General features: G+C 47.7%; 3 protein-coding genes across 3 annotated transcripts; 1 reads left to right on the top strand and 2 right to left on the bottom strand.

The window, feature by feature from the left end:
- Positions 1 to 414: 414 nt before the first annotated feature.
- On the bottom strand, positions 415 to 1,747 carry ATNIH1004_003917 (uncharacterized protein; the record flags this gene model as incomplete). Its single annotated transcript, XM_033568589.1, has 6 exons — positions 415 to 657; positions 712 to 1,301; positions 1,361 to 1,387; positions 1,448 to 1,561; positions 1,620 to 1,652; positions 1,708 to 1,747. The coding sequence occupies 6 exons, from the start codon at positions 1,745 to 1,747 to the stop codon at positions 415 to 417; spliced, it is 1,047 nt and encodes a 348-aa protein (XP_033427395.1).
- Positions 1,748 to 6,460: 4,713 nt separating this feature from the next.
- Positions 6,461 to 9,546, top strand: ATNIH1004_003918 (uncharacterized protein; the record flags this gene model as incomplete). The annotated part of the gene is made up of 5 exons (XM_033568590.1): positions 6,461 to 6,908; positions 6,983 to 7,213; positions 7,278 to 8,025; positions 8,077 to 8,278; positions 9,385 to 9,546. 5 exons carry the CDS (start codon positions 6,461 to 6,463, stop codon positions 9,544 to 9,546), a joined length of 1,791 nt encoding a protein of 596 aa, XP_033427396.1.
- Positions 9,547 to 11,791: 2,245 nt separating this feature from the next.
- On the bottom strand, positions 11,792 to 12,251 carry ATNIH1004_003919 (uncharacterized protein; the record flags this gene model as incomplete). Its single annotated transcript, XM_033568591.1, has 3 exons — positions 11,792 to 11,938; positions 12,043 to 12,141; positions 12,198 to 12,251. 3 exons carry the CDS (start codon positions 12,249 to 12,251, stop codon positions 11,792 to 11,794), a joined length of 300 nt encoding a protein of 99 aa, XP_033427397.1.
- Between the last annotated feature and the right edge of the window lie 1,374 nt (positions 12,252 to 13,625).

Genomic DNA, 13,625 nt, shown 5'->3' on the forward strand with positions numbered 1-13,625 from the left:
TAATTAGCAACATTGGCCTGAGTATTCCTGAATCGTCATTGGGAGTGGTAGAAAGTATACCAACAGGGGTCTGAATAGGGGCTACAAGGCGGAGGCATCCACCACATAGTATAAGGGTACTGGAACGGATCTATATCTGAACGTCAACGTGCGGTCTTTATAAAGATAATATATGCTACTTAAAGTAACCTATATCGGTGTTTACCTATAGGCCCTGGCACAGTATGGTCGAAGGAAGTCACATGCCCTTCGCGATCGACTGACTTATTACCTTGATTGTTCCCGATGTTGATTCTATGCTCTTCATCCTGTTCTCACTTTTGGGTTTTCGTCTCTAAGAATTTCATTGAACAAAGAGGTCTAACAGAAGATATTAATAGAACTATGACATGAACGGAAAAGAAACCACGACTCCTATAATATTCGCAGCTTATGACACCATCCAAACTCGTTTGGCACTTTCCCCTTCTGGATATCCTTCAGACGTTGACACAGCTCCATGGCAGCCGGTGAAGCCGTGCCGTCATCGGTTGCACCGTAGGTAACTTGGACCCGACTACTGTCATGAAGACGAGTAACTGACTTGACAGGAATCAGGCCCTCCCTCGCTCCAGCGGCGACAACTTCACTGAATTCTGACAGCATTGCGCTGTGGATCTAGTCATCGGGTAAGCTTTCATAATCCAATATTCGCACGCGTGGATTGCTCACTCGTTGTTTCTCTGTGATCCAGCCTAATGACTGAGCAATGGCCATACAACTCTCCCTGGTGACGTTTTGTCTGTCTCTGCAGCTGTCTGATCCTATGACGCGGACGGGTTTGTTTTCGCCTCCTCCCATGATACCGATAAATGCCGCCGATGAGAACCCTTTAATCACTGTATGTGTCTCACTATCAAAATAAAGAGCAAGATCGTATCCCGTCACAGCAGCCTGGTGATAAGAGCGTTCCCTAGGTGTAGCTTTGTCCAGTTCATCGACAACCAAGGCAGTGAGCGGCTGACTGTCATTCGAAATGCTCTCAGGAATAAGGTGTGCGCAAAAAATGAAACTGTGAGACGGCCTGTTGCCCAACATATTATGCGACTCGTTTGCCCTTCTGATAGGCTGGATATAGAGGAGGGCCTCGCTCTCATGGGGAGGGACATATTCCGCGTTGCGCGAGACGGCTAGCTCAACACAACGAATAAAATGTTCTTGCGACATTGGGTCAATCGAATGAGCGATGCATGACTGCTGGAAGCATGTGGCATGAAAGTCTGGCCGGAAGATATGGATCTCGCCGTTTGGATTTCGGTACACTGGCCATTTTCAGTAACCGTGAACACTGAAAGAGACGTCACGAACGCCAACACTATACCTTTGACGCCATCAAAGTCTTGTTGATCTGTTACAACGAGGTTAGTGAGATGGGCAGTTGTCGATCTATTGTGTGCCACATTCATACCATAGTTTAATGCTGGACCAGGATCTTGAATCTGAGCGTCGGCATCCACCAACAACGCCGGTACTGACCACTGGCAAGACTCGGTGTTATAGTGCGTTTCGATATGGGCACTGGCTAATAGCTTGTTGGTCAAAATGTGAGCAGGGCCGGGAAGAGAGTTATCATCTCCCACCGTTCATCAAAGATGACTCTAACTTGTTCCAATCTGTTCAGAGCCCTTAGAGATCGGTCAATAGAACACAAAAAGGTAAGACCCCTACCAATGCCCTCTATAGGCTCCGGAGTAAACAAGACAGCCATGCTGAGAATGATTGAGGTAGTGAGAACGGCGATTTTTTTTCTCCCGGTGGGTGATCCTTCTTCTCATTCCAGGATCTTTCGTCTTTTAAAGTACAAAGACTGCTATTTTGCAGCCTCTTTCGTTAGTCCATCCGAGGAAGCTGGGTGCTGCCCGGTATCATGGCTGAGCTTGTCAACCCTGTATCATGGGGGCTAACTGCCTAGGATTTGCCAACCTGGCCCCAGCTAGGGGATAATCGATGGCTCGTAAGAATTTGCAAGGCTAGGATTACATTTTGATTGGACACTTGCAATTTAGGCAACATTATAGTATGTTACAGAGGTGTTTCGAGTTCCTTGGATATGACTATCTCTAACAATACCGCAGCACAGTCCACTTATTGTTGTCCACGTCAATGTGCCGCACTTAATGGCCCCAAGGTCAGCGGTCCGCGCCAAGTCAATCCAGACAGAACTTATACGTGGGTTTAAATAAAGACATTAGTTTCTTCATGCTGTCTTCGTGAAGGACGGATGGGACAGAATGCCAGCCACACAATAAATGAGACCCCAAGTATATTTACGCCAAACAAGTGTTAATGAGCCTAACAACAAATTGGACGTGAGTTTACAGGGCCAGGGCAGGGCCCGTTTGACTTGGGCCTACGGTCTCTGCTGTCCCCGTTCTCCCCGTTTTACGTGTTGGCCCGATTGGCCCTCGAAGACCCGCATCACGTGAATTTCCTCGTATTTGTTTGCCCGTACTTATCCCTCTTTCTTTCCTTCTTCAACGATTCCTTTCTATATGTAGCCTATTCTATAGGTCCTATGTGTTCAGCCCTTGATAATGAACTGACCATTCGCTTCGATTTGGCTTGTGATCTGGTATCCTTACGCTCGATATGTGGATGATAACCATGCATGCCAGCAGTATTCGTGCCGTTTGGTCTCAAACATCTTCAGAACACTTGTACGATATTCTTGATAGACCTGACCCATAACTAGTGAGGTGATGTGGAGTAGGACCCTCGAATTTGACGGTTTAGGCTTAGCTGCATGAGCCTCGCTACTTCTTCAGGTTCCAGCATATGAGAATTTGCAAAAGCTGCTGAGCCAGGAGACTGGCGAGAAGCCTGGCACCCATGCAATGTATCTCATGCCGACGAATCCTCCATGCGTGTCGCTAGGACGCAATCTCTGTCAATCCCAGTGCAGCCCTCCTGACCGAGCTCTAATTTCGCTTAGGGTGTACACGTTTTCTTCATAACCAACTGGGTTATCCCTGTTGGCTACAGCCCTAGTGAACAATATGGTGAGCCTTACTACTGCTTGTTAGTATTGTCTGTCGGTTATCAACGAATTGGTAGAATGCGAACAGTTTATTCGTTACCGCATTGTACTTGCAAATGATTTATGTTCAATACAAACTGTCTGAAGATATGTCGCGCAGCAACGAAGTCAGTTGATGGGAAAATAGCATACTGATGTCTTTGTGAGGAGAATAAATTTGCTTCTTATGCACAGGAATAGCTCCTTTATAGAACCAATGCAGAAGATGATAGCATACCTTATTAGCTGCGGTAGTATGTTCATGGAGCAACGTTACCGACTGGACTTTTGCTTTCGCTGTGGATTCTATACAATGCCATGTTTTAATAGGCGTGGTCGGAGGGTGCTAACTATTTAGAATTGCACTGTCCACCAAATTTAAGTAGATTAGGACACCGAATTTGCATTGCTGACAAGCAAAGGTAGGCTGAGATATGAACATTAACTAGGTGATATCATTGACGGTGTGACTTCACTCAGGTCTACTTGGCATGGTAAACAGAGGTGTATATCGGGACACGTTCCATATCAAGTGCCGTCACCTTACATAGAACTAGATGGAGCAAGCAGAGTCTAGGCCTAGCTCGAGCGGATCTTTAATGGGTGAGGGACGACAAGAACAAATTGCGGAGGGCCCTTAGCAATCCTGGTGCTCTGGAACCGTTAAACCACTAGTTGCCATTGGCTGACATACGAGAATCTGCAGAACTATCCATCTAAAGATAGGGATATGCTGTGAATACAATATATTGATGCCGAGAATATTTTCTGTCTTTATCTGCGTGCTGCATCCACCAAAGCTCGAGAATATACCAACCAAACAAAAGATTACCTGGCCGGTATATTCCGCGGAGAACGATATAGTTTATTTGCGTGATATACTCTAACGGACCCTCGGTTTACAGTTTTCGGATACAAAGGAGATTGCACGGGGGAATCGAGGGAATTCCTCAGCTCACAACGTAGCCTCATTATGCATTTTGACAAAAGTATGGGTCTGTTCGTGTAGGAAGTGTAGTGAATTGTCTAGATTGCGACGACAGTGCCATAGCCTACGGTGGTCGGACTTTCCATATGCCCCGAAAATGTCACTATTTTTCCCGACGGCTGTTACCAGCAGATCTAATCCTTTTTGCCTGGAGATGTTGCTCCGATGGACGGCCGTTTTTTGACCTTCTAAGCAGGAGACATAGCATTCTACTAGCAGCTTGGACCAAGGGAAATCGCGTCAGGATGGGCTCCGCTTACTCCAGTCTCTGGGTGTGATTGACAATAGCTAGCGCTCAGCAATATGACAATTGCCGTGTATCCGTACTTTTCAGAAAGCACTGATACGAGAACGGAAAATTGGCTTCTCAGCAGGGTTGATCGGTAGTCGGAGATTTATTCGTTATGAACGAATTAGCGCGACGGAATTCAATCTGCCAGCGACGCCCGACCTTTTCCCCCCACCGGATGCGCGCCGGGGAGAAAGTAGTGCGTTGCCAAAGCTGAGCTAGACTGGTGGCCACATGGTCGGGTTCGTGTCCTTGCCGGTCGAAACACACTGTGCATACTAAATCCTGCACTTACAGTAATTTTGTATGCGCGACCGGACCGGTACACAGCCCCGGACAGAAATTAAGTACAACACAGCCTGAATTAGAGAGGTTCCTGGTACTTTTTCGATGCTGAGAGCGCCGAAAGGGGGGAGAGAGGGGGGGGGGTTAGATCTGCTCGCAAGTCTGGAGATTTAGCTATCACAGCCCAGTGCTCCTCCGATGTGCACGGAAGATTTATGTGGCGGCCCTCGCCGTCTTAACATGGTTATGTTTCACCTCGGACTTCGGTCGGTGCATGTTACCGTGGTCGAAGGTATGGCACCATTATGGCCAGCTCAATTGACTCAAGTGAGGGATATGAACTGGAGACCTCGATGTCTTAGATTGCAAAATATCGAGAGCTTCAAAGGCCGCCCGGTGTTTGTTGCGGCAGGCCGCTGAGAGCGGAATAAGGCCCTCAGACGAGAGTCGTACTTTGTAGATATTTCTGCGCTATTCCACAAACATGGATGTTAGCCGGGTGAACTAAGGATAGTCTTGTATGTACTATATTCAGATAATTTTTTATTTTATTTTATTTTATTTTTATTTTTTTTGTGTCCTGCCTCGTACGGCTGATCAGGATCACGCCTATAAGGGTTCGTCATTTGTTCTCTGTGTTGGCGAAACCAGAGCCAACAACTAAGAAGGTTAGTTGACGGGGCAGTAGGAACAGTAAGAACCATTACATAGTATCACATCAACAATCCAAAAGGAGGACAAAGTTCTCGATAGGCCAACACACCAGAACTGGCTTCCAATCGGCGGCTGTGATTGTGCGACAACAGCCTGGGATGGTCATCTGCTTCTGCAATTTTCATACGCGAGAACGTCCTGTCAAATCAAATGTAGCGCTATGATGGGCCTAACGGGCCTAACGGGCCTAAGGGGCCTAGCGCTGTTGGGGGCCATACTAGGATGTAGGGATAGACATGCCAGTCTAGGGTTTTCCTTTCTAGACAAAGTCACTTGACCACTACGCTATTCCCGGGCGGATATGGACTCCACTGCGTTTCAAAATCGAAGCATGGAGGATGACGATCTGAGATGAAAGTCCGCAGTGCGGGGGCCAAAACGGAGCCACGAACCGCGTGGAGACTGACACATAGGCAAACACGGTGGTCGGGGATTTTCCGCACTCGAGGACCGACGTTACGAGGTTCCTATCAGGACTGAATGCAGTAAACCATTGCTCAGTGACAGAGGTTGGTTTCACCTGTGCTGGGATTGGGATGTCCGGGGGCCAAACCGTGTTTCAGAATGAACTACCCGTTTGCTGCGCCTGTTCTGACTGTCCCTTGCCTATGTTACGGAGGCTGCATAGAAGCGAATCCCTCGTGGCAGCGGGCCTGAGGCTTGGACCAATTCCACCACTGAGGTTCGTGGATCGACGCTGGGCGGATTGAACAATCCATGAATAGCAACTGCAGGGGTTGTGAAGAGTTGCATGGATGACACTTTAGCCCACGTCCGCTCTCCGATCCGTGTGCGACAGTCCTTCCTGTCGTGCTATGGGGCCCTGCAGCCCGCACGTGGATTTGTCAATCTCCCAGGGAGCTGGATGACGGCTTCGCCAGACTCAATAGGATAAGACGGTTTTCTCTGGCTTCTGGTGCCCCCAGACCATCTAATCTAATTCCCGCAAGCTGGGTCCCCTAACGCAGCCTCGCATATTTACCCAGTCGAGTCTGTTCGTCCTCCGACCGGTCGCACCAAGCCGGTAGTCTGATATGAATATAAGCCGGTCGCACGTCAAATCTTCACTGGTGTTTTTTCCCCTTCCTGCCGTCTTCGCTCGAAAGTTGCACTCGCATTAACACGCAGAATGAGCGGCAAAGTGGATTCTGCCCGACCCGACAAGGTCCAACGAGCACTGGGTGCCGCCATTGATGCCCTGGGATACCTAGCACGACCAGCAACTGGCTCCAATACTTTAGACTTTACTTACGTGGACCGACTGCTTTCCGCGGTGGTAGAACCGCCGTCCCAAGGCAAGCAGAAAAATGGACGCCGGGGTATTGCGGTGATCCGGCAGTGGATGGTGGAGGATGGGCCAGGAGTTGCACTACTAGAGATCCTGGGACAGCTCCTATGGCGGGTGGTAGATATGAACAGTGAACAGTTGGAATGTCTGCGATCCGAATTGCATGCGCAGCCACGGTACCATGCGCTTATCTATGACCCATGCTCGGCTCAACTTGTACTCCAACGATTGGAACGGGTCCGGCTACATAAGGAGAAAGCGTGTATGGATTTGCGAGCCAGTCTTGTTGGTCAGTTCACTTCTTCACAGTCAACAGTTCGAATCGATGGCAGGAACACAAGGCTAATGGATTTTTCTTGGTAGGGTTCTCCACGGATTCTGCGCACTCCGATGCGTCGTCCGCAGCGTCTGAGATTGAACGACCATACTCTGCGGACTGCGGTTCAGTGATCTCTGATTCGGCCAGTACTAATTCTGAACCACTGTCGTGGGACCCTGTTCTCTCCTACAATGGATTGATCAAATTGAGGCCGGCCACAATAAACTACCGCGGACTTTGGAGCAATGAGATGGAGCGAGATCTCTTGGACTTTTGTATGTGAAGACGACCGTTCTCGGGAAGATGCACACAGACTGATCATCCCTTTTGGACCTCTAGATATCAACATGTTTGCCCCGAGTCAGACACTATTCGCCGAAGAAAACGCCTACTTGACTATTCTCCCACTTGCACTGCATTCCGAGAGCACGCGGAATGCACTGTTTAGTGTCAGTGCGTCATACATGCGGGAATACGCCCTGTCCGACGCGATGAAATACGGGTACATGAACCATAACTACATGGTCCTGGCAGCGCAGGCGCTGCAACGCGATCTTAGTGAGGGACATGGCGCCACGGATAGCTGCTTAGCGGCCGGTATGTTGCTGGTGCACCATGGGGTTGTCAACGAAAACGAGACAGAGATGTGCTGGTCATGGCACGTCCGGATGATTGACGGCTTTCAGCAAGCCAGGGGAGGGTTTGATCCCTCCTCGGAGCCAGCCCTGTTCATGAACTATCAGTTGACGCTGGCGTTGACGGCGCAGACGTCTGCGCAAATCCAGGCGCAGCGCTTTGGCTCTTCAGATTGGCTGCTGCAGTGTTCGGGTCGCGAGTCGCAACGAATTTGTGGCATTTTAGGCATGTCTCGTCGCATGCTGAGCATGATCTCGCGCATTACGATGCTTGGTACGGCACAGGTGTCTGATGAAGAGCGAGTATCGACGGCAGAGTCTCTCGACGATGAGATAGCAATGATGAATCAATGGTGCTACCAAGCTCCGGGAGAAGCGCTCGAGGTGGCATTACAGACGGCGCAGGCTTATCAATTAGCTGCGCGCATCTACCTCCTCTGTCGGGTCCTGGGGTATGCAACATCCATCTTCGTCCCTTATTCCAGCCCACTAACATGCAGTAGGGCGACACCATTACATTCACAAGTAGCTAGTCTACATGCGAAACTCTATGATCTGGTCATGCGATTACCGATCGACGGAATGCTGTACACTGCCGCGTACCCTCTCTGGTGCTGCTTCATTGCAGCGCTGACGTCGGGGTACTCTGAGAAGACCGAAATCCTGTATGAGCGATTGAATAGTATCCGCACACGCAACAAAGGGGTAAGTTTTATGTGTCTCTGCTAAATGAATAGAGCACGGCACTAACAATGTGTAGAATATCTGCGCTGTGATATCCTGCATTTCGAGTTTGTTCAGCTGGATTCACAGCCATCCATTTGACAAAGCTGTACAACATGGCTGGTGGGATGCCCTGATGGAAACCCAACCAGCACGAATGAGGCTATTAAGCTTGGGTTAGACGACCGCTATAGATAATGTATATAATTCGCTATTATAATAATGTCTGTGTATTTAATTCGTGTGAATATTTACTCCAACCACGTTTGAGATCCCTGCCAGCTATGACGGTACATTCCCGTGGATGTATTTTTGCAGATTTGTTTTCTGGATATTCCATTAGAATCGTCTCGAAGAGTGCTCCTTGGCTTGGTTTGATACGAATTGCGCAATTTCACACAGTGCTACAACCTGCAGAGCCCGCTTCTTGATGTTCTAATGGGATGCATGTTAGCTCGTTCCATATAAACAGATGGCCCGGTCTAGGTGTGTTTCAGCATATGCAGAGTACATCGGAAGGGAAGAATCTTCCGGATGCACTTGAGCCATTCTCTCCCTTCGGCTCTTCCGATAGTTAACCAGACCTACCTCATAGTATGCAGCCATAGTCTCATGTATAGTAGAGTCTTATGCGCTCTACGACCGACAACTAATTTAATCTCGATGCTACCTTCCATCCCTCTATTTCTCACCGGGATCCTTCCCGGTGTATTTACCTTTTATGTGAAATATCCCTATAGATCCTGGATCTCAATCGTAGATGACACACAGCACTGTAACCACCTAGCCACTTGTTCAATTTATCAGGATCTGGCACATGTTACTCACAATGTGGTCGATAGAATCCTCGTACCCGTGATTTCCGTTTCAGAGCAAGTGCGTTCATATGGGACCGAAGCTGGGGTGCTCGTTGTGTATTAGATACTCTCCTGGGATTAGAATCCGTTTCTTATGCTCCACACTGAGCTGTAGGATAGTTTGTCGGGCGCGCCTGGGAATATGTCTGGCATTGGTTATTTACGGTGCAGAAGTTTTTTCCCTCGGAAACTACTTGCTATTGTGAGGGTTATGGGGTCTGTTCGATCCAGATGAGTATGGTTTCTATTTCAAAATCACGACGAGGTTCGCAATTGGAGAATAAATTGGAAGAGCTGGACCAATCAGATAAGAAGGCTGATAAGCTGAGCAAAAGTGTGGGCGATTTGAATGCCAAAATGGATGAATTTATGTCCACGGCAAAGGTCGAGTAGACCGGCGTCTGGCATGTGCTTGTCTATGGAACTGCCCAGGTAGACAGCTGTATGTACATAGGTATACTACCCATGACTGGAAAGCAAGAGTTATATACATTAGTTGTAGATTAATTAACTCAGCTTGAGATGCGCATGACTCCTTACAAGGGCTGTATTCCCACTCTTAAGATCTTCACAAACCTTAACTTTGGATAGCTGTTTGCATTCATTGCGGGGGCTGATGCTGAGATGGGCAAGACTAGCAATATTGGTGGCAAACCAGCAACTGTTCTAGCAGCAGTTCCAACCCCGACTCCAACGGCACTTTAGCTGGAGCAGGTGTTGGACATATGATCTCCTAAGCCCCTCGTGCAGAGGACTCGAAATGTTCCCCGTCGGGATTTAATGCCTTGAATCTGTTCATGTTCTGTAGTTGCGAGAGGGAAGATAAGGGAAGAAAATATATAGGTGTAGTATATATTAATTTAAGACTGATACAGTAGTAAGACAAATTGAATATTGTGATAGACAAACCGCCCTCAGCTGCAGATTTTCCAACAACTTACAGTTGTAAGCAGATTAAAAAGCGGAAGATGGCTCCATATTACACTACAGTTGAAGCCAATCCCCCAGAGGTACCTCTGTGTTACGTCCTTTCGGCCATTTCTCGGCTCCTGGCAGAGAACTTACCAGGAAGTAGATACGGACTAGGACTGTCCCATTCTTAATCGCTAGTGTTCTTATGCACAATTTGAACCACCCAAAATCAACATGTAAATATAAACCCGCCTAACATATATTTCGAGAACCTAATTAAGATTGTTCTAGAACACGGCACCACGCATTCGCCATGTACGCCCAAGAAATAATGCCTGATGTAAACCCAGTGGACCTGATGCTTCGTTCTAGTGCCACGACCTACCAAGAGCTCAAGAAGCAAATACAATACGGAAGTTCAGGGTCGAAACCTGACCCGCGGTTTTGGCGAGGTCTAAAATGGCATCCCCTGGTCTTGCCTAGCAGAGCCTCCGATTTGACTCGTAGAGGGCCATTTACCTCGACACGCAATAGGTATCATTAAATTAAACCCACTTAGTGCTAACAGATTGGATCGAAGAAGGCGGCAACAAAATGGAGCGTCGAGTGATCCCGCTGAATGACGCAAGAGATTTCCTCCCAGTCTTACTGACTAGGTACTACAAAGCAGCCAGTTCTGTCTAGGCAGTAAGTGACAAACAGCAATCCGGCCATTTCAATAAAGACAATAGCCTTTTTTAAGACTTGCTCTTGCTCACCACCATTGTGGTTGGTTCGGTGCAAGGGCCCTCCCTCCGAGAGAGACCAAGTTGAATGGCTCGGCCTGTGCACAGGTTGCCTTCTCGGTCTCAGCTCCCGGAGATAAATGTGCGGGATATCTTTTTGTCCCTGCCCAAATGGCATGAGATTGTATCAGCTTGGTTCCATTGAATAAAAGCGCTGCTCAAGCTTTGGTTCAGGCCGTCCCGCCATATATAGATTGGCAGACAGCCACCGTGTATCTGAAGGACTATCCGTTGGAATATGCCGACCACATTCAACCAACCTATGACCTCTGGGGAGCCCTCGAGGATGCCGAATAACCTGAAGACGGATCAGTAAGTAATTTCGACCCTGCAGCCATGGCGGAGCTCCTCATGTTGCAGTTTGTCGAACCTCTAACCTCCCGGCTAATAACAAACTGTAGATACGCAAACGAGTAATAATTTGGATGGCACTTGTACCGGGTATTTCAGCGGGCCCATGATACTCACCTTCGATACGTCCCTGAAGGTTGTTGGTGGAGTGTTCAATTGGGGCTTCCTCTAGTGCTTGTCTACGCTTCTAAAGACGGCCATCCACGAACAAAAAGATATATCCCTACGCGATTTGCTTTCTGCGGGTGCAAATTCCAACCCATCTGCCATGCATACGACCAACGGCATCAATGCTATCGACTTCCTTCTCAACCTGGGCGGTTATGCATTATTTCAAGATCAAGATGCTCAATGGTACTATCTTTTTCATAACCTCGCTCAAGTCAGTCTAGCGTCTGCTGGCCAAGTGTGTACCACCACTAAACAATTGCGTTTGCGACTATGTTCGGACAGGGTTTCACAGGTTGTGGGCTTTTTCGGTGGTGGCGGTGGTGGCGGTGTTGGTGTTGGGGGATTTTATACACTGAGCCTACGACAGAGCTGACGTATGCAAATAGAACTAACGCCACCTTTAAATATTACGGGGAAATCTACAAGCCATTCGATGGTATGGCCAGCGGTGAAGACTTGTATCGCACACACTTCGTGACACCCTCGGAAGGAGAAGAATCTGTGCCAGACACAAAAGAAAATGATCTTTTGCCCATGAAGCCCAACGCAACAAGCAGTATTCCCGCCTATGGCAGACCGTCAGCGACTCCAACCCCGGGAATTTTGAACCTCTTTTCTCGGCATTCTCAAAATTTTGTGGGGGGTTTATTTTCTGGACGAAAAGGCTTACGTCGATGTGGCTATACTGAGCATTCCCAGCTTTGTAGAGGTGGACGAGAGTTCTGCGAGCGCTGCTCAGCAGGAATTCCAAAATCTGACCCAGACGTTTCTGAGAGAAGCAAAGAAACAAGGAAAATCCAAGTGATCATTGATGTAAGTGCCAACTTGGGCGGTACCGTCTTCTTGGGATATAATCTTTTTCAGCAGCTTTTTCCTCATGTTGGAGCTTTTCAGCTTTAAGCGCTACCTCCATATAAAAAAAAAGAGGGGGGGGGAGGGGGGGGGGAACCACTGTGAGACAGTATCCACAATAAGTTTTTTTCCTCCCTGCTAACCTCCAAGTAACTCTAGACGAACTGAGGCATTTAGCCAAGACTTGGAGGTTACATATCACTGGAGTACAACTTTGCTGACACTACAGATGCTACGCTACTGTGGAGACAATAGATCAGGAAGAGGAAAAGAGAAGTTCCATTGCTATTATTAACAGGACAAGGAGAACACTTTTCCTAGGAAGAGGACACAGAGAGCGAAACCGAAAAACCACCAGCCAAGCCCCGGTCATCCGACCCTCCGCCTGCCGGAGGTGGGCAAGGCAAGCGCAACTTTCACAGCAGAAATGGTGTCTTCTAAAGCCAAATGGCCAGTGGACAAATTCTCATAGACGGAAAAAGTAGGCGACACATCTTGAACATTGGGCAAGCGCAGGGCAGAAGCAGCATTATTTAAACGAGACGTAGCAAGAAGAATCTAAACACTGGTTTCAGCAAGAGGAGTTTCGGTCTCGCCTAAGCAGAATAGTATATTAGCCTAAGCAAGACAGGCTCTGTAGAAGCTCACGAGCAGATATTTTCGCAGCCGACTAAAGGGGACCGAAGTTAACAACACTGATCCGAAAAGTTCTAAAAGTCTTCATCTAGAGACTGAAGGAGATAGATATGTCTCAAAGTCAGTGGTGCGAGGTACAAGGAGAAAGAAGTTGAGTCTTTAAGACTAGTGGCAATATTATCTCTATTCCCTGACAGCTACTAGCTACTCCAACTTGTAGATTCAACGTCACACAAATGGACGGCTTAACGGTTGACTGTCCTCTGACATGGCATTAGGGGAATCCACTGGGAAAGGGAAGTAAAATTGCAGAGTTATAAGATACTACGACATATATCATCCTATTAAGTTTCACATAGAGAGTTCTATTTCTAGACTCACAGGTAGTAGATATTGACGTCAGATCTTCCATCGTGACCAAGGAAAGGAAAGTGCTGATAACTACATTAACAAGCGTAAGTTAAGCGTATTTCGACAAAAAAAAAAAAAAAATTCTAACTATTTTCTTGAAAGCTGAAACGCGCAACACATGCAATAACTACTCCGTATATTAATTGCATTGGCTAATGGATGACCATTCTCCACACAACCGTACTTGATAGGCCACACTGGAGTCAACAAACCACAATATGCCCTGTACAATTATATAGATCTGCATGACTCACGGGGCTAAAAAGACGCTAATATTCAGTTTGACTTACAAATCCACTTGACACAATTCTTCTGTCTCCACTATTCTAAATCTGGTGTCGAACTACTTTGCTG

Source organism: Aspergillus tanneri, assembly GCF_003426965.1.
Source record: "Aspergillus tanneri strain NIH1004 chromosome Unknown AapTan_3_pilon_pilon_pilon, whole genome shotgun sequence".
NCBI classification, from domain to species: domain Eukaryota; kingdom Fungi; phylum Ascomycota; class Eurotiomycetes; order Eurotiales; family Aspergillaceae; genus Aspergillus; species Aspergillus tanneri.